Raw genomic sequence first — 20504 nt, 5'->3', positions numbered from 1 at the left:
GGCTCCCTTGCAGTTGGGTGTGGTCTCGGAAGGATGTGGGCAGAAGAGAAGGTGTACCACCTCTCATCCTGGTCCAGAAACCCCACGTGTGTGACCCTAGGCTCGTTTCTGTGCTCAGCTCTCCACTTGGAGTCACATATTGAAGAGAGAGGAGCCACAGGTTGGAGGAGCCCTGAATATTGCTTGGAGGAGCACCGCCCACAGGTTAGAAACACCCATTTTGGCTCTTCTGTGAGCAAAAAATAAACTTATGGGATTTGAGATATATACTTTAGGGCTTATTGGTTACAGCAGCTGCTGAATAATTTTGCATAAAAACACATTCTCTTCCTCTTTTGAGTACTATATTTTAGGGCTTATTGGTTACAGCAGCTGCTGAACAATTTTACTTAAAAACACAATCCCTTCCTCTTTTGTGTGCTAGAGAAGTTGTTACTAAGTAGCCCCAAAGCAGGAGTATTTGAACGCTGTCTTCCTTATTCCAATAACAGCTGGGAGCCTTAAACTAAGGATCTGCGCCATGGCCCCGGCTCCCAACTCTGTGACTGCGGGCAGCCCCTCCTTCAGTCTTGTTTGCAAGAGCTCTAAACCCTTTCTGGCATATTCCCCCAGCCTGCCCACCTAGGGTCGAATGCTCTATATACGAAACGCAGTTGGAGGGAGATAGGTATTATTTTAGGCAGAACAAACCTGGAGCAAGTATTGAAATCCCAGGAGTGCATGTGCGTCCGTCAGGCCATCTCCTGCCATTGACTTGGGGCTTCCCTGTCTTGGCCTCCTCACTGCTCTCTTGCTAAACCTGGGACATTAGGTGTCAAGGGATGGGGCAGCCACGTGCTTGCATGGCTCATCTCAGACAGAGATTGGGGGATGCAGAGGTTAAACGCTAACTGCAACAAGTATTCATGAGACAAGTACGAATCTGAGATGAGTATTAATGACGAGTGTGCGTTCATCACAAGTTCACTCAGTAGACTGAGCTAGATTCAAGGCTCTAAGAGCTGGGCTTTGAGAATGGGTTGCCGCCCCAGTCAATGAGCTCCTGTGCTAAAGGTGGACCCCCTGGCTGCACTCACTTGCTGGGGTGGTGGCTGCCCAAGTGTCTCCTGCTTTGATTTCCCCCGAGGTACCGAAAAAGAAGAAGCAGTTCCTTCTTTACCCTCGAATGTCTTGTGAAAGGGGAAGTGTGCCCTTTTCTTTTACCCTCAGATGCCCTTAAAAAGGGAAGATACCCTACAGGGAAGCAGGAAGAAAGGTAGCGAGTGGGTGTGGACAAACAGACCAACAGAGAAGACCGTCAGCCCTTGGACACCAGTTCCTACCGCCCATCCAGGGAAATGATTAATATGCACATTCTCAGCTAAACCCCTGACACTCAATTCCTTGCCCCGGCCCCACCTCCCAAGGCCTCTCAGTAACGGAGGCATTAAGGGAGGACCAGACTGATACTGAGGATACACCCACCATTGTGCCAGCTGCTTTCCTTATGCCATTTTGCATCAAACGATCACTCATCACCACTACACCGAGGAGGGAAATGAGTCTGAGAGGTTGATCAGCTCAGTTCAGGCCCCTGTAGGATGAGTTCGTGGGATTTAAATCCGCTTCTGTCTGACTCTGAGTCGTGCTCTCCTTCATTGGCTGTGGCCCCTGTCCTCAGCTGTCTCAGACGGGCTCGTCCAGGCCTGCTCCGCACAGGTCTGCCTCTGAGCCCAATGGCGTATTTCAGTAGATTAGACAAAGGTTCTCATCCCTCTAACAATATTTTTTTTTTTTTTTTTTTTGCTATTTCTTTGGGCCACTCCCGCGGCATATGGAGGTTCCCAGGCTAGGGGTCCAATCAGAGCTGTAGCCACCGGCCCACGCCAGAGCCACAGCAACGCGGGATCCGAGCCGCGTCTGCAACCTACACCACAGCTCACGGCAACGCCAGATCCTTAACCCACTGAGCAAGGGCAGGGACCGAACCCGCGACCTCATGGTTCCTAGTTGGATTCGTTAACCACTGCGCCACGATGGGAACTCCTCTAACAATATTTTTAAAAGTTAATTTATTCTCGGGACAACCTGAACTACTATATAGATGTACCCTGACAAGAAAAGTAGGGAAACTGAAAGCCACCCCTCTGGCTTTATTGGGGGCCAGCATCCAAAGGAGGAGGGTTAAGTGAGGGAGCAGGTGGTTTCATCAGAAGCACCCACATCCAATTTAATTCAAGGACAGTTCTGTTAATGAAATGGCACATTAAGAACCAGAAGAAGAGGCTACTGGGAGACACACCCACACCACCGCTTATCCTGCTTGCCTGGGGTTAAGGGGCACTTTTCAAAGGGGTGCTTACACCCCCTCTTCCACAGATGCATGCTACCAGTGGTGTGCATGCCCTGTCTCTCCCCCTCGCCCCTCGGATGAGGTAGCCAATCAAGTTTGCCATCTACTGGGTGGTACAGACTCTGGACCTTTAAGAGCTTTGGCCTTATGAGAGTTGGGGAGTCTGAGGGGGCAGGGTGCCACCGGGAGCCTGCGGGTGCACCCTGAGGGTTCACATGCTCATCCTCTAAAATGCATGTGGGTCCTGGGTGTTGCTGTGAGCCACTGTAAGAAAGGGCCCTCCCCTGGGGCTCTAGGACTCTGTCACAGGACTGAGAATCTCTGCCCTCTGTCTGCTCTCCCGGAGGGAAGACACATTTGCAGTGTGAATGGTGAACCTTTAGGTACCAGGCACCCTGTACACAAACTGAACTTCCATCCATAGAAGCCTAATCTCCAAATGCTCAAAACCCAGCTTGCTTGTGTCCCATGTCTGAGATACCCCCACCCTAGATGGCATTCCTTCTGCTTGGGCCTGATGTCTCTTTTCCACCACCTCCGCTTCTTTATAAGGTAGTTGCTCACACATGGAACTTCTGCTTTTACCCCTCCCTGTCTTAGGGATACAATGCTGGGGATAGATTCCAAGCTTCTCTTTATTGTCTCTAATGAGGATTACTCTGTTACCTTTCATTTTTTTTAGAAGGGTGAATAAAGGGTTTGGAGAATAGGGAGAGACAGAGCCATAGTGTTTAAAACCAGCAAAAGAATGCACCTCTTCGATCACTTTGAACAGTTTTTCCTCTCTGTATATTGTTCGACTTGTAAATCTCCATAGGGGGAATAAGTACAACCAGTGAGATTCCATTGCACTGATGATATCAGAACTGGTTTAGACATTCCCCACCACCAGGGATTTCTGAGGTGTTCAAAAAGAACCTTCTTCAGTGTCATAAATCTGTAAGTAATGGGAAAAACCTTTTGTGTCTATATGCCCCATCTTTCTGATTGTTTTGATTTACTTCCTTGGTAACTGAATAGAGAATTGGTAATTAATATTGACTCATGGAGTTCCCATCGTGGCTTAGCGGTTAACGAACCTAACATCCATAAGGACGCGGGTTCAATCCCTGGCCTCTCTCAATGGGTTAAGGATCTGCTGTTGCTGTGAGCTGTGGTGTAGGCTGCAGACACAGCTCGGATCTGGCATTGCTGTGGCTGATGCGTAGGCCAGAGGTTACAGCTCCAGTTAGACCCCTAGCCTGGGAAATTCCATATGCCACAGGTGTGGCTCTGAAAAGACAAAAATACAAAATATATATATATATATATAGACTCATAACCAGATCATTGAATGCATTTAATGATTCTTCTTCTTATATATATAGATATTATATAGAACCAAAGGAAACATGCAGATGAATCTAGTGACTCAAATTGTAATTTATTTGTAATATAATAATTATCATTTTGGGGGTCCAAGTGTAACATGTGTACTTTAGCCCAAATCAGATTTAACTACGTATCACTTCTTGATACTACATTTCCTAGGAAGGTGTGATAGTAATTTTATGTGTTAACGTGGCTAGGCTATGGCGCCCAGCTGTTTGGCCAAAAACTAGTTGAAAGGTTTATTCTTAAAGACATGGGTTAACATTTAAATCAGTAGACTCTGAGTAAAACAGATTACCCTCTAAAATGTGGCAGGCCTCATTCATTCAGATGAACGCCTTAAAAGCAAAGACTGAGATTCCCTGGAGGAGAAGTGATTTTGTCTTAAAAATGCAGCATAGAAACCTTGTTTGAGCTTCCAGGCTGCCAGGTTGGTCCTGTGCAATTTGCACTTAATATTGCAATATCCACACTTTCCTGAGTTTCTCGGCTTCTGGCTCAACCCTCATGGGTGTCAGACTTGCCAGCCCCTACTATCATGATACCCAGTTCCTTAAAATAAATCTCTCTTTCTCCTCTATCAATCAATCTTATATATCTATTCATCATCTATCTATCTATTATTGGTTCTATTTCCTCTGGAGAACTCTAATACAGAAGGCATATTTACTTTTGAAAAAAACTTGATAATTTAGCTAATATGTTAGATATAAGGGGCCAAGGAATCCAGGAAAAGGAAAGATAAGGAAGGAAAAGACATACGTCGGGGAAGGACAGAAGGACCAGCTCCAGCGATGCATTTCACATGGATGAACTCTCCCTGCACTCAGTAAGTGCCAATCACCTTTTGCATAGCTGAGTTTGAAGACCCTCAGTGTTCTCTCACAGTCAGAATGAATCCTAAGCTTCAAACTTGCATTTCTTTTAAAAATTACGTGCATTAGAGAATTTGGTATTTTCCATTGTAAAGAGTTTTCATGATTTGACTACTTTTAACATGCAGAAAGTTTGGACACAGATACTTGTCTTCAGGTATCTGAAAAATGGCAACATCCTCCCAGAGACAACTTCTTACCTATTTTGACTATTTTCATTTTTCTGCAAGTCATGTTCTTTCCTCCAAGCTTCACACATATTTTGCTGTCTCCAATCAGTAAGAATTTCTTTGTCTTGATGAAATACATCTCTTGCAGTTTATTAAAACTCAGGCAATTTATGTCCAAAAGGCCCCCACTATGGAAACAAAAAAGGAATTTATTTTAATTCAAGTAGGAGTTTCTGTATAGAATGGAATAGCATCAGAGGTACATTTTAGTTATGTAGCTTTAACTCTGACCATAAGGTAGGTGCCTATTAGGGAAAGAAAGGTAATTAAAATAACAGCTTTTTGCTGCCATTATAATCAGCATAGATTTACTGAAGCTTTAGATGCCATGGAACCTGAAATAGTCAAAGTGTGTTTGTGAAAATAATGGAAAATTCTAAGCTTTTAATAATTGATACTGGGAGATAAATACTATGTTTAGGTGGGAAGGTAACTGCTTTTTTCGATGTTCTGCAGGAATAAATTGAAGAACTAAATCCTCTAAAGAAACATTGACCAAAAAAGGTAAAAAGAAATGATAAAATAGCCTAAAGGATTGTATACATGAAACTGTATATACTTGATGCATAATTTGAGGATTTTCACAGGTAATTTTGACTGTGCTCCACTTTTAACTAATTAACAGACTTTAACATCAACCCCTTGCCCCATGCTTCCTAGAGAAGTATGCAGCAATGCTCTAGGAATTGAATTATGTCACTTCTGTAACCCTCTATTCCCAATTAAGATCAGGCTTTTAGGAAACTGAAGAAAAGAGAAAAATTGCCTAGTATGCAACTGCATCAAAAGCTCCAAAGTGTACTCTCTTAAAAAAATTCCTGTTTAAAAAAAGTTTAGGAGTTCCCGTGTGGCTCAGCAGTTAACGAACTCGACTAGCATCCATGAGGACGTGGGTTTGATCCCTGGCCTCACTCAGTGGGTTAAGGATGTGGCATTGCTGTGAGCTGTGGTGTAGGCACAGACAAGGCTCAGATCCTGTGTTGCTGTGGCTCTGGCGTAGGCCAGTGGCTATAGCTCCGATTTGACCCCTGGCCTGGGAACCTCCATATGCCGCAGGTGCGGCCCTCAAAAAGGCAAAAACAAAAACAAAAACAAAACAGTTTAAGTTTTAGTTCCACTAATGGCAGAGGAGCTTATATCACACTAACTCCCGAACTATAAACCTTGAACAAGATATTTTTGAAAATACTATTTAAAAGCATTGAAGAATAACCAAATGCAGGCAGAAAACTATGGGGCATTTAATATTTTAGAAAAGGGTGGACTAGATCCGTGTTTCTCTGTTGTTATTTGTTTTGTTTTGTTTTGTTTTATCTGAGGGCACTTCTCAGGTTACATTGTGATAGGCATCTAGAATCTAACAGAAAGCCAGTTTAACTGCCTTGAGAAGTTAGAGGACAGAATTTTGGTTTGCCTGAGTGGCTGGGTACTTTTAAGTGGGACCAAGCCTAGATATGAGGAAGTTTTAGAGATAGAAGATACCGAGTCTGCATATAAGCTCTGCTTAAATTATTATTTGTCCTCTTAATTGTGCGCATGTGGAGGAAACTCCAAAGAAACCATGGCAATAGATAGAAGGCTCTGGAAAGGACTAAGAAGAAATTTTAGGTGCTGCCTCAAAGGAAGAATTTGGAGAGTAATCCAGCCAAGATAAAAGAGCTAAAATTAATACTCACCAGAGGAAGTTATCAAAATTCAATGGAAACTGACCCCAAGATGACCTAGATGTTGGAACTAGCAGAAAAGGGCTTTTCAGCAGCTTTTGTAAATATGCTCAAGAGCTAAACAAAAAATATGGTCATACTTATCTAATGGATGTAAAATCTTAGTCAAGAAGTGGAAACTACAGGGATAAAATGAGAATACTATAATTGACAAGTACGAATGTAAACATTTTAAAAATTTTCTGGAAAAAATGTATAGAAGGGACTTAATAGCAGATAGAAGATGGCAGAAGGAAAGGTTAGTGAACTTGAAGATAGAGCAATAGACATTGTTTAGTCTGAAACAACAGAAAGTCTCATTGACCTGTGGGACACTATCAAGGGGACAGGTAAATATGAAATAGAGCTCCAGGAAAAAAAAAGAGAGAGAGAGAGAGAGAAATTGGCTGAAAAATATTTAGAGAATTAATGTCCCCACATTTCCCAAATGTGGCAAAAATATCAACTTTTAGGTTAAAAAAAAAAAAAAAAACCTCAGGAAATCCAAACAGGATAAATACAAAGGAAACCACACTTGGGCACATCATAGTCAATGGCTGAAAAACAAAGGCAAATAAGACATCTTGAAAGCATCCAGAGAAAAATATCCCTTCTCATCAGGAATTATGTGAACCAAAATACACTGGGATGATCTTTATTTATTTATTTATTTATTTATTTTGTCTTTTTGTCTTTTTGCTATTTCTTTGGGCCGCTCCCGCAGCATATGGAGATTCCCAGGCTAGGGGTCAAATCAGAGCTGCAGCCACCGGCCTACGCCAGAGCCACAGCAACACGGGATCCGAGCCGCATCTGCAACCTACACCACAGCTCACGGCAACGCCGGATCGTTAACCCACTGAGCAAGGGCAGGGACCGAACCCGCAACCTCATGGTTCCTAGTCGGATTCGTTAACCACTGCGCCACGACGGGAACTCCGGATGATATCTTTAAAACTTTGAAAGGGAAAAAAAAAATAACTTTTGAATCCTTATAGTACAAAATATTTTTCAAAAATGAAGGCAAAATAAAGTTATTCCAGCTATATAAAAATTGAGATAATTTGTTTTAGGAAGTTCTTTAGACCAACAAAAAAAATTGAGATAATTTGTTTTAGGAAATTCTTTAGACCAAAGAGAAATAATATTAGGTGGAATTTCGTATCTCAGAAAGCAATTAGGTGTACCAGAAGGACAATACATACTTTTTTTCCCTCTTAAATTCTTTAAAGATTGTTCAAAGCAAATACTCTAACGCTATTGTGGCATTTACAATATATGTAGCTACAAAATATATAACATTAGTATGAAAGCTGGAATGTGATAAGTGCAACTCTACTGTTCAAGTTTCTTATATTTTACATGAAATAGTACAACATTAACTCTAAACCTCTGATAAGAAATGGTTGAATATTGCAACACTGAAATCAATCTCAAAAGAGATATTGCCCCAAAGTGAAAATGTGGAAGAAATTTAATGTTTCAATAGTTCTATTTCTTTCAAAGAAGTTAAATTTATCATAATTTTTCTCATAAAGAAAACTTCTTTCCCAAAAAGCTAGTGAATTCTATCAAATATATATGAAATACTACCAACCCTACAAAATTCTTTCAGAAGGTAGTGGAGAAATGAATGCTTCCCACCTTATTTTATGAAGTTACTTCAAGCCTGGTACCAAAAGCTGGTAAAAATGTTACAGAAAAGAAGTTTATGAATTAATATTCCTCGAGAAAATGTTAACACATTGATGTTAACATATAATGACAGAGTAGAATGCATTGTAGGATATCCAGGTAGGCTTAACAATCAAAGATCAATCAATATATTTCACCACATGAACAGAATAAAAGACAAATAATCTGACCATCTCAAGTGATGTAGAAAAAGCATATGACAGAATTCAACATCCATTATGATAAAACTCTCAGCAGACACTTCCTCAACCAGATAAAGAGCATTTACAGTAAGTCTATAGTTAATGACATACTTAATGTTGAGTGGACAGTTTTCTCCAAAGGTAAGGACAAGGCAGGAATATCCATTTGTACCACTTTTATTCAACGGTGTTAGACCCAGTGCATAAGCAAGAGAAACAAATAAAAAAGCCCCAGTTTGTAAAGAAAGAAAAGACTTTCTTCACTTGCAGATATGTTTGTTCACATGGAAAAGATTCTCCAACACAATTATAGAAACTAATATAGTGAATTCATCAAGGTCCACATACAAAAGTCAATTATACTTTTATATATGGACTAGTGTCCCGAAATTGAAAAATAAATCTGAAAAGTATCAACTCCATTTATAATGGCAATAAAAGCAAAATGCTTAGAAATAAAATTATTAAAAGATGGTCCAGCCCTTTGCAATGGAAACTGCAGAACATTTTTGAGAGCTATTAAAGGGGCTCGAAATAAATAGAGCTACCTTCATGGATATGCAAATGCAGCAATGAAAACATTGAAATTTCCCCCAAATGGATGTATATAATATTAATCAAAATCTCAGCAGGATTTCCTTAATAAATAGGCAAGCTGATTCTAAAATTTACGTTGAATTACAAAAAAAACTCAGAATAGCCAACAACACTGAAAAAGTAGAACAAATAAGGAGGACCCAGAGCACCTGACTTCAAATTTACTAGGAAATTATTATAAACAGGACAGTTTAGGAGTTCCTGTCGTGGCTCAGTGGTTAATGAATCTGACTAGGAACCATGAGGTTGCGGGTTCGATCCCTGGCCTCGCTCAGGGGGTTAAGGATCCGGCATTGCGGTGAGCTGTGGTGTAGGCTGCAGACACGGCTCGGATCTGGTGTTGCTGTGGCTCTGGTATAGGCCAGTGGCTACAATTCCGATTCGACCCCTAGCCTGGGAACCTCCATATGACGCGGGAACGGCCCTAGAAAAGGCAAAAAGACAAAAAACAGACAAACAAACAAAAAACAGGACAGTTTGGCACTGGCACAAGGATAGAAATATTGATCAATGGAAAAAACAGAGGGTTCAGAAATAGGCTCACACATATAAGGTTGATTGATTTTGTTAAGGTTAAGTGATTGTAAATGTATGCACCCAATCAGTTCGGTGGGAAATAAAAAAATTCTTCGACAAATTGTCTTGAAACAACTGAGCACACGTATGGAAAATATGAATCTCAATTTTGCAAAAAACTAATTGGGTCTGGAGGATAGCTCTAAATATAAAAGCTGAAACTATGAATTATTTAGAAGAAAACATCAGAAAGTATCTTCCTAGTTTTGAAAGTAGATAAAGAGAGTTGTGACACTAAACATAGAAGAGAAAAATCAAATACCCTGGGCTTCATCAAAATGAAAATCTTCTGCTTATTAAAATCTGCCATTAATAAAATGAAATGGCCAGATATAGGCTGGCAGAAAATTATTGTGACACATAATCTGACATGAGAATTGTATCCAGAACATCTAAAGAATTCCCACCCATCAATAAAAAAAGGACAAATAACTCAACAAAAAAAGACAAAGGACTTTAACAGGTACTTGCCAAAAGAGAATATACCAACAGTGCCTGGGAATAAAGTCAACATTATGTGTTATTTGGGAAATGTAAAAAAAAAAAAAAAAAATCATGATTCTGTTTCAAAGCCAAATATTGGACATGCCCTGTATCTCTCATATATTGCTGGGAGCAGAGTAGAATGGTATAACCACTTTGGAAGACTATTGGGCAGGTTTTTTTTTGTTGTTGTTGTTAATAAAGTTAAATACACACCCACCCTATGATATTGTAATTCTTTTTTTTTTTTTTTTTTTTTTTTTGTCTTTTTGCTATTTCTTTGGGCCGCTCCTGAAAAAACCCACATGTCCATCAAGAGAAGAAAAGATGAAAAATGTGTGATATTTTCTGAACAGTGGAATTAACCCTCAGCAATTGAAAAGATGAGCCAAGAGGTAGGCATCAGCATGGATAATGATGGATTATTATCTCAAAACATTTTGCTGTGTGAAAGAAGTCAGAAGAGAGCGAGTGGTGTGTTATTTCATTTATAAAACTGATCAGCAACTGGCAACACCAAAGGGTGATGGGATTCAGATCTGTGACTGAGCCCTGGGGTTGGGGACAGATGAGGAGGAGACAAGCGGAATGTCTGCTCACTCGGCTGAGGCAATGGCTACGTGTTAAACACATTTCGCAAACCTCACTTACTAGCTGTACGTTTTATAGTAGGTCATGAACTGTCCTTGAAAAAGAAAGTGAGATTACATTAATAAACTACATGAAAATTAAAGCATGTCTTCTTTTAGTAAAAGTAATTAAACAATACAGAATAAAAGTGAAATTACTCATTTCTCAGCTTTCCTTCAACCCTCAATTTCACTTACCATAACGCCTGTGATAACCATGGTTACCAGTTTGTTTTTCCTACATGCTCTTTAAATCCAGACAAAAAGCCCTCAAAAGAGCTATAACAGGGTCAAATTGGAAGTGAGGATCATGGAAGAAAAAAGTTGTTTCCATGAAGAGAAATCTTCTCATTAATCAGATATTAAAAAAAAAAAAAAACCCAAACCAAAACAAAACAGGAGTTCCTGTTGTGGCGCAGTGGTTAACGAATCCGACTAGGAACCATGAGGTTGCGGGTTCTATCCCTGGCCTTGCTCAGTGGGTTAAGGATCCGGCGTTGCTGTGGCTGTGGCGTAGGCCGGCGGCTACAGCTCCGATTGGACCCCTGGCCTGGGAACCTCCATATGCCACAGGAGCGGCCCTGGAAAAGGCAAAAAGACAAAATAATAATAATAAAAATAAAAATAAAAAAATAAAAAATAAAATAACGACAGAGAATATATTCTAAAAAGTGCATTCACATCCTGCAACCTAGAAATGTGTGTTTGTTTTCCTTGTTGAATTGGATGTGTGTACGCTTTTCTCTGTCTTTGCTCATGTGAGCCCTTGCCAGGCTCGTTCCTGAACTCTGAACAGAAAGAACACATTTGTGTGGCTTGAGGTGAGGTGGGCATGGAGTTAGAATCTGAAAAGAATCCCTCAAACTAAGGTGCAGAATCTCTCACTTTTGGGCTGCTATGGTCTGAGTAGTTAAGCTCCTACAGGCAGGAAAAAAATGGAGATTGGTGAAGAAATTTTATTAATTGGATACATGTATTTATTGTGTGTAGGACATTCCTTAAAATTGTCATTCCCCCGCACCCATATAGCTTTTTTGTTAACTGCTATCTTTTTGGCTATTGTAGTTGTTCTGGCTTGTGTGTGTGTGTGTGTGTGTGTGTGTGTGTGTGTGTGGTTTTGGAGTTGTAGAGTATGTCCTATGCTGGGCTATATGGCTTTTCCTATTTGGAAGAGTGAAAATAAAAAGCACTATTTTTGACATTAAAAAATTATAGTTGATTTAAAAAAGCAAATTAAAAAAAATTTTTTTAGGGCTGCACCTGCTGTATATGGATGTTCCCAGGCTAGAGGTCAAATCAGAGCTGCAGCTGCCTGCCTACGCCGCAGCCGCAGCTACAGCAGCAGGGGATACGAGCGGCATCTGCGAACTATGCCGCAGCTTGGGGCAATGCAGGATTCTTAACTCACTGAGCAAGGCCAGAGATTGAACTTGCATTGTCATGGATACTAGTCAGGTTCTTTTCTGCTGAGCCACAGTGGTAACTCCCCACTGAAAAGCAAGTTTTAAGATAAGCTAGAGGGATTCTGGGGCATATGCTTGGGAAGAATGTTAGAGCAAAGTTCTGAAGATGGCAACACCATCATGATTTGTTGAATAAAGACAGAGAGGAGAACTGGGTCCGGATCTCATTCTTGAATTTTAGGTAAAGGTAATGTGGAGAAATTAGAAGGACATGTTTTGTACTTCAATCATTGAGTTTAGAATATATTTGAAGTAAAGCATATGTGGAATGTTCAATTGCAGATTCTTAACTTGTAGCAAGGTTGTGTTGCTGTTGGGAGTTTAAGAAGAATCTATCATGGGAGTTCCTGTTGTGGCTCAGTGGTTAATGAATCTGACTAGGAACCATGAGGTTGAGGTTGTGGGTTCGATTCCTGGCCTTGCTCAGTAGGTTAAGGATCCGGCGTTGCCGTGGGCTGTGGTGTAGGTCATAGACACGGCTTGGATCCCGCGTTGCTGTGGCTCTGGCATAGGCCGGTGGCTATAGCTCTGATTCAACCCCTAGCCTGGGAACCTCCATATGCCGTGGGTATAGCCCTAGAAAAGGCAAAAAGACAAAAAAAAAAAAAAAAAAAAAAAAAAGAATCTATCACGGTATTCTCAGTTCATGCTTTCCAGGGAATCAGGATAATAAGCTCCAACAATGAAAGGTCACCACATGGTGGTCTTGTCAGCCTGAGTCCTTTAAGGGCTCTTGGCTCCAGGAGCTGCCTTATGTTGGAGGGGAAGCTGTGCCAAGAGACTAAGAGAAAGCCGCAATCTAGAACAGATAGCCTTGCTCTGTGCCACCACAGAGCTAACTAGAACATTAAGAATGGTTCAGGATTATATTGCCCAATGCAATAGTCACTACCTCACATGTGGATACTGAGCCCTTGAAATAGGGCTAGTCCAAATTGAGATGTGCCCTCAATATGAAATAGCAGATTTGAAAGATGTAGTATGTGAACAGAATGTAAAATACCCCAGGAATAATTTTTGTTCATAACTGCTGATATGTTTAAATAATCATATTTTGGATATATTACATTAAATAAAATATGTATGTATTTTTTGCTTTTTTAGGGCTGCACCTGGGAAGTTCCCAGGCTATGGGGTTGAATCAGAGCCAGTTGCCAGCTTGCGCCACAGCCACAGCAACTCAGGATCTGAGCTGCGTCTGCGACTTTCACCACAGCTCACGGCAATGCCAGATCCTTAACCCACTGAACCCACATCCTCGTGGATACTAGTTGGGTTCATTACCACTGAGCCACAATGAGAACTCCAAAATATTATTATTATTATTATTATTATTATTATTATTATTATTATTATTTTGTCTTTTTAGGGCTGTGCCCGTGGCATATAGAGGTTCCCAGGCTATGGGTCGAATTGGAGCTGTAGCTGCCAGCCTACACCACAGCCATAGCAATGCGGGATCCTTAACTCGCTGAGCGAGGCCAGGGATTGAACCCACATCTTCATGGATACTAGTTGGGTTCATCATTGCTGAGCCACAGTGGGAACTCCAAAATATTATTAAGGTTAATTTTCAGCCATTTCTTTTTCTTTTTTCTTTCTTTCTTTAATTTGGCTGCATCTGTGGCATGCAGAACTCCCCAGCCAGGGATCAAATCCAAGTCATAGTAGTGACAATTTGGGATCCTTAACAGCTAGGCCACCAGGGAACTGCCCCCCTCCTTTTAAAATGTGGTTACTAGAAAATATTAAATTACATACATTACTCACATATTTGTGGGTTGAGAGGTATTTCTGTTGAACAGACCTGTTCTAGGGCATTTTGGTGGGGAGAAAAGAGCATTGCCAGTACCCAAGGGATACTCTAGGCTGGCAAGTGTAGCCCCATAGGACCTTCCCAAGGGAGATTAACCCTAAGACACTCACACAGAGTCTTCTGTCCTAGAAATAGGGAGAGACTGACTGACGGCTGGGGGCCACAGCGTCTGATTCCTCCTCCCAACTCATCCTTCCTAAACCCGCAATCTCATGTCCTTCAGTGTGATAAATGCATTTCTCTTCCTGGCGCAAACAAATGTTTACATGGAAATCCTAAAAACAAAAACAAACTGTAGTTTTATTCCTCGTTGGGCCCCGAAAGATAGAATCTCTCCCAAAAGTATTAAACACTTTGAACATTACTATGGCTTCCTGTAGAAAGGACTCAATTAAAAAACGACTTGAGGGATATTGATAGTGAGGATATGAGGTGGATCTGGCGGGGTGCAGCCTGTGATATTGCTGGTAATAGATGAAAACAAAAAATGACATATTTATGTGGTATCTGTAGGCGGTACATGGGAGTGACTGCGGTGCCCCCAAGAATGTGGAAATCAAGGAACTACAATGCCCTGAGAGCTGACTATGAAAATTATGCAAACACCTAAAAAGCAAGGCCCCAAATTTACATGTCTGTTGTGTCCTCACAGGTAATATAATTGAAAAAAGTGGGCCTAATTTCAGGACTGAGATTTAATTCTCCATTCACAGAAGCAATCAGAATTCTGTTCAGCTAATGTTTGCTGTTTGGGCCTAGAATTACCAAAACTGATTATTAAAGAGATACTTAGATTTTTTTTTTTTTTTTTTTTTAATGGCTGCATCCTTGGCATTTGGAAGTTCCAGGCCAGGGATTGAATCCAAGCTTGCAGCTGCCATCTATGCTGCAGCCGTGACCTACGCCATAGCTGTGACAACACTGCATCTTTCAACCTACTGTGCTAGGCTGAGGATCAGACGCTTGCCTCTGCCGTGACCTGAGCTGCTGCAGTTGGATTCTCTTTTCTTTCTTTCTTTCTTTCTTTCTTTCTTTCTTTCTTTCTTTCTTTCTTTCTTTCTTTCTTTCTTTCTTTCTTTCTTTCTTTCTTTCTTTCTTTCTTCTTTCTTTCTTCTTTCTTTCTTTCTTTTCTTCCTTCCTTCCTTTCTTTCCTTCCTTCTCTCTCTCTCTCTCTCTTTCTCCCTCTCTCTATCTCCCACGGCATATGGAGGTTCCCAGGCTAGGGGTCAAATTGGAGCTGCAGCCACTGGCCTATGCCACAGCCATAGCAACACAGAATCTGTGCTGCATATGCAACCTACACCAGAGCTCATGGCAACGACAGATCCTTAACCCACTGAGCAAGGCCAGGGATCAAACCTATGTCCTCATGGATGCTAGTCAGATTTGTTTCTGCTGAGCCATGTGGGAACCCCTGCAGATGAATTCTTAACCCGCTGCACCACAGCAGGAACTTCAAGATACCTAGATTTTTAAAGGCTGGCTACTGATTTAAAAACAGCCACTTTGCGATCTGAGTAAAGTAACTCTAGTCTTACAATTGACAGACAAATTTCCTTTGTTTTGCTTCGGTATTTACTAGACAACCTTTGGATCGCATTTTTAACAAAAATCAAACAGCAATGAGAGAATCAAGTACCACATATAGGCACTGACCATAAGCCCAACACTAATCCTTCTATCCCTGATATAAGGTGCTTGTTATGATCAGAGAGCTTCAATGGGCATTCTCACCTCCATGCCTTTTCCAGAGCCTCTTCTTTGTCATTCTAGGTACCAGAGAGCTGCTTAGAGTTCTGGTGAACGAAACATTTCTTGGTCACCTAGTATGAGTGGATTTATATTGATATGAAACATACTGGCCCTTCTGCCCCCAAACACCTGAGCCTGGAGGTCCTGAGCCTGGAGGTCCTGAGCCCACCGTGAATATTTGGGCTGCTGGGATTGTTGCATCAGCCCGTGTGAAGTTGTAGGGCGGTATGCTGCGAATCCAGCTCTGTGACTTTGGCGAATCCAAGTCCATCCCTGAGAGACAGCTCTGCACATTGAACACTAAGTAATTGGTTTCTAAGCCTGGGAGGCTGGAAGCCAGATCAGGCAGGTGGTACATTCTTGTCAAAAAATGCCGCTGGTGAGGCCTCCGGGAAACAACACCTATTGTAGTCATTACCTGTGTAATGACTTGGGCAGAACGCACTGTTTTCAGTGATTTCCAATTTCTTTCTTTACAAATTTAAGTTTGCAGGAGAAGAAAAGCTCTGATAAAGCTAGTGTCGTTGTGGAAAAGGAGCCCAACCTAACCTGCAAGTACGACGCTATTCAAGCAGCTTTAACTCGAGCTATGTTGCTGCTCTGAACCCAGGAGTTGCCTGAATCTCCCCTTCAGGGTGTGGATACCTTTGCAAAACACCTGTTCTCTAGAAGCACCTTAACCTCTACTGAAGAGTTCATTTTTGCGGAAATGAATCCGACTAGGAATCATGAGGTTGTGGGTTTGATCTCTGGCCTCACTCAGTTGGTTAAGGATCTGGCGTTGTCATGAGCTGTGGTTTAGGTCGCAGACATGGCTCAGATCCTGCGTTGCTGTGGCTCTGGTGTAGGCCGGCAGCTACAGATTCGATTTGACCCCTAGTCTGGGAACTTCCATATTCCGAGAGTGCAGCCCTAAAAAAAAACCAAAAACAAAAAAACCCCCAGAAAAACCAACAACAACGAAAAAAGCATTCATTCTTACTGTTTCACACTGAAAACATATCTTTTTTTATCCCACCTGTACCTACGGCATATGGAAGTTCCCAGGCCAGGGGTCGCATCAGAGCCACAGCTGTGACCAATGCCACAGCTGCAGCAATGCTGAGTCCACAACCCACTGCACTGGGCCGGAGATTGAACCAGTGCCTCCACAGAGACAAGCCAGATCATTAACCCACCGAACCCCAGTGGGAGTTCCTGAAAATGTATCTTGAAGTAATTGCCTTCCAACTGAAATATTTGAATCCAACTGAAAAACCCAAACAAACAGAGACTATAGCTGGGTTGAAATACAACGGGAGAATAAAGAGACTTGTTAAAGGAAGTGGGCAAGTTTATTCAAATGGTCAGGGAAGTGGTCAAATACTGTTGTGAGTGAAAGTGGACAGAAGGTCAGCCTCAGCCTCCCCAAGAGAAACCACTGCAATTTACCACTCTGCTGGCTGGAGAGCCCAAAGCGGTCTGTATTGGAGGGGGGTTTAGCCCACAAAAAGTGGTGCATCTTTTGAATGAGTCGTTCATCTGTTTTAGTGGAGTCTAGTTGCTGCACAGATTCTGGACACTGCAGGTTCCTTTTCTCTCGATATAATTTTATTCCTGGAAAGCGTGTTTATCGAAGTGAAGGGTTAGAGGCAGACTGAGAACACACTATGGAATTCAAGTCTAAGGTCATGTTCATCCTACGGCTTGCAGCAGGAGGCCCTCCGCGAACAGATACAGGGAATTAACATAAGACATGGGATTCAGGGCTTGTGTCGGCTGGGGATTGTGGGGATTAGCTGAGTGTCTATGGAATGTAAAGAGCCCTTTTTTACTACTGATGGATCTTGACTTTCCTTACTAGGAAACTAACTAAAATTAGGTCATCTGATAAGAATATGGAAATAGCCACAAGTCAGAAATTCATAGTAGAGTGTGTTTTTTTTTTTTTTTTCATGTCATCAGAGATAGTAACCCTGGGCAACAAGAGATGATTTGTAGAAGAAGGAGAAAATAGAGTTTGAAGCTCTTTGCCAAACTTTCCAACCAGATAGAGATTTCCTCTCTATTTGCCTCTCCTTGGAGGCCCCATGAAACCAAGAGCCAACTTAATTCTGTCTATTTTTGGAAAACTGACTCTGAAGTCAAACTGTGTCAAGAACATGGCAGTTGGGTCAAGATTCATTAAGTTTTGCCTTAAGGCCTCTTTTACATCACTTATTACGTATTGAGTATGTTTTCTAATTAAATGATTACAGTATTAAATTATTTAATCATCACAACCTCCCTATGAGGGAGTATGTCTCATTTAATAGGTAAAGAAACGGAAGCATAGAAGAGTTATAGAACTTGGCTGGTATTGGGGTTGGAACCCAGGCACCCGTCCTCGAGAGCAGCTTGAAGACACTAGATTATCTCATGTTAGGCAGAGACGGTGGGGAGGAATGTCCCAGGAGAACCAGAATTTAAATTCTGCCACGGGAGTTCCGACTGTGGTGCCGCAGGTTCAGGAATAGGCATTGTCTGTCTCTTCAGTGGCTTGGTCAAATTCCCTATGCTGCAGGTGCCAGCAAAAATTAACAAACAAACAAATAAATAAATTCTGCCATGAAGTCTGGAGGGAGGTAGGATTTCCAACATCCATAGCCTCATTTGGCTGTAGCAGCGGGACCCGAAAGATGAATTCATGTGAGTTTCTTTGCTTGGCTTTTTGGTGAAGGACAAGGAGTTCTAGGAAGTTTTTGGAATTATTCAATTTTAATATTTGATAACTAGCCCCGCATTCCCTTTTTTGCAGCTGTGGCCAAGTAGCACATGAAAGAAAGATGGAGGATTTCTAAACACCCATTCAAGGCAACATTCCTCACCATATTTCAAATTCCAGATGGGTGCTGTTGACATCCGGGTCATCAAATGAGCAGGTCAGCAAGTGCTGAGGTCCATCCACTTCCAGCTGACTGTAGCACGAGAAGGAGTAGTCGTCCGGCTCTGCGTCGTCAAAGTCTCCTGGGAAGGAACAAACCTACAGCTGTTAATGGAGCCAAGAAATGCTTCTTTTTGAAATCTGGAGCGATGTTGATGAAATGGCAGCCTTTTGTGGCAGATGTGAAAGAGTGACGATTGTTTATCTGAAGAAGGAAAGCCGGAGGGCAGAGGCAATAAATTGGATTAAAAAAAAAATCGACACAAAACCTAGCGAGCACAGATTTTTGCTGATAGAAAAGAGTTATCACGATGAATACATAGCCAGAAAGATTTCCAAATATCTCTGCCATTGAGTGCATTAGAGCTCTAGAGTGAAATAATAAACATACACTTTCTTTTGTATACATGGGAATTTCTTCTGTTGGTTTGTACATTTCAAATAAGAAATACTTTATTATTCATATGCTACTGAATCTAGGCTTTGGCTTTATTACAAATCTTCATTTATTTCCTCCTCAACATTTTTTTTTGAATGAAAGAAGATGATAGCTATCTTTCAGTCAGAAGTTCACTTTTTAAAGCAGAAGCTTTCCTTTGCCCAAGTAGATATCCCAGCTAAAAGTTCCATTGATTATCTCCAATGTGTGAATATTTATATAAGGCAATTCATCTTAAGTTTCCAAATGAAGCAAATGTCTTGAGAAAAAAAATTACATGACAGGACCCAGATCTGGCAGACCTTCCCATGAAGCTTAAGAGATATTGCTTCTGTGTTTACACAGCCTTCTTGTATAAATATTGCATTTTATAGATATTAGCAAAATTATGCAAGTATGTGGGGAACTAGAATTTTTCACTGCCACTTTGGAAAAGTTCTGTCTATCGGAAATACTTGATTTTTTACACTGGCATGAGGCCCTGAAGGTTAAATCAACATTTGTGTGTGTGCGTGTTTTCCGACATTTAATAGAGAAGAGTCTGTCAGCAGATCTATTCCAACCAGGATCTAAGAAAATGCAGAGTAGCTAAAACCATTTTCAGAATGGCTGAGTGTGGGCTCTGACTGCTTCAATGTCCACTGATACTAGAAATTATTTTGGCCCATTGATACTAGAAAATAGCCCTTCTAGGACTTTCAATAGCATACAGAATATATTAAAAATCAAACCCCAGTTGAGCATCCCGAAGTCCATGGAATTAGAAACAGCACCCTCTTTACTTAAATAACCTAGTAGTTCTGTGAGAAGGTTAGTAAAGCTGGTTCTGAGTGGACCAAACAGTTGAGAGAAAGGCTGGTTCAGTCAAAGCAACAAATCTCAAAAAGCCGCATCTAGATAAAAGCTGTGGGCACTGTTCTTTCTGACCCTATCTAGAATCCTTCTGGCTCACAATTCTGCCACCTGCAAAGACTCCTTATGTAATTTCAGAAGGGTATGACACTCTTGTTAATGACAGTTTTAAATCGAGAGGAGCAGCCCACCCCTGAGGGCTCCCATTTCAAAACATGTTCATTCTTAATCTTATAGAGTTAGATCTCATCCCCTGATTGCTGGCATCTTTCTTGATGGAATAGTTCTGGATGGTTTTCGCCTGCTTTTACATGGCAGTCCTCATGCTCTCTTTAGAAGGCTAAAATGTTTCCTCTTCTTTGGAATTTCCACCAATCCCATACAACAGAACCTACCTTATTGTTTGGATTCAGAATCTGTGGGTCAGCTTTGTCTCCAAAATTCTTCAACATGCAATGTAAGCCAGAGATAGCAGAGTCAAGCAGATGCCACACCTCAACAGGACAAAGCACTCCCACTACTCTTAGCCAGCTGGTCTTGCAAAGTGAGTTTGCGTCTATTCTTATACATTATATAAAGCAGTGGTCACTTACAATAGCCAAGACAT

The 20504-nt window shown here is 41.3% G+C and overlaps 1 protein-coding gene and 1 long non-coding RNA gene across 2 annotated transcripts in view; one reads left to right on the top strand and one right to left on the bottom strand.

Moving 5' to 3' along the window:
• The window catches only part of IL7R (interleukin 7 receptor), a 30016-nt gene that overhangs the window by 6821 nt on the left and 2691 nt on the right, over positions 1-20504 (bottom strand). Inside the window, 2 exon segments of the mRNA NM_001146128.2 lie at positions 4779-4936; positions 18551-18689. Of these exon segments, the coding sequence (NP_001139600.1) occupies positions 4779-4936; positions 18551-18689 (297 nt within the window).
• On the top strand, positions 68-19014 carry LOC106508147. Its single transcript, XR_001304730.2, has 4 exons — positions 68-204; positions 5265-5312; positions 10362-10439; positions 18481-19014. It is a non-coding gene; the product is annotated as an uncharacterized LOC106508147 (long non-coding RNA).

Source organism: Sus scrofa, chromosome 16 (assembly GCF_000003025.6).
Source record: "Sus scrofa isolate TJ Tabasco breed Duroc chromosome 16, Sscrofa11.1, whole genome shotgun sequence".
NCBI lineage: Eukaryota > Metazoa > Chordata > Mammalia > Artiodactyla > Suidae > Sus > Sus scrofa.
The sequence above is the reverse complement of the archived record's forward strand: the minus strand, read 5'-3'. Positions and strand labels throughout refer to the sequence as shown.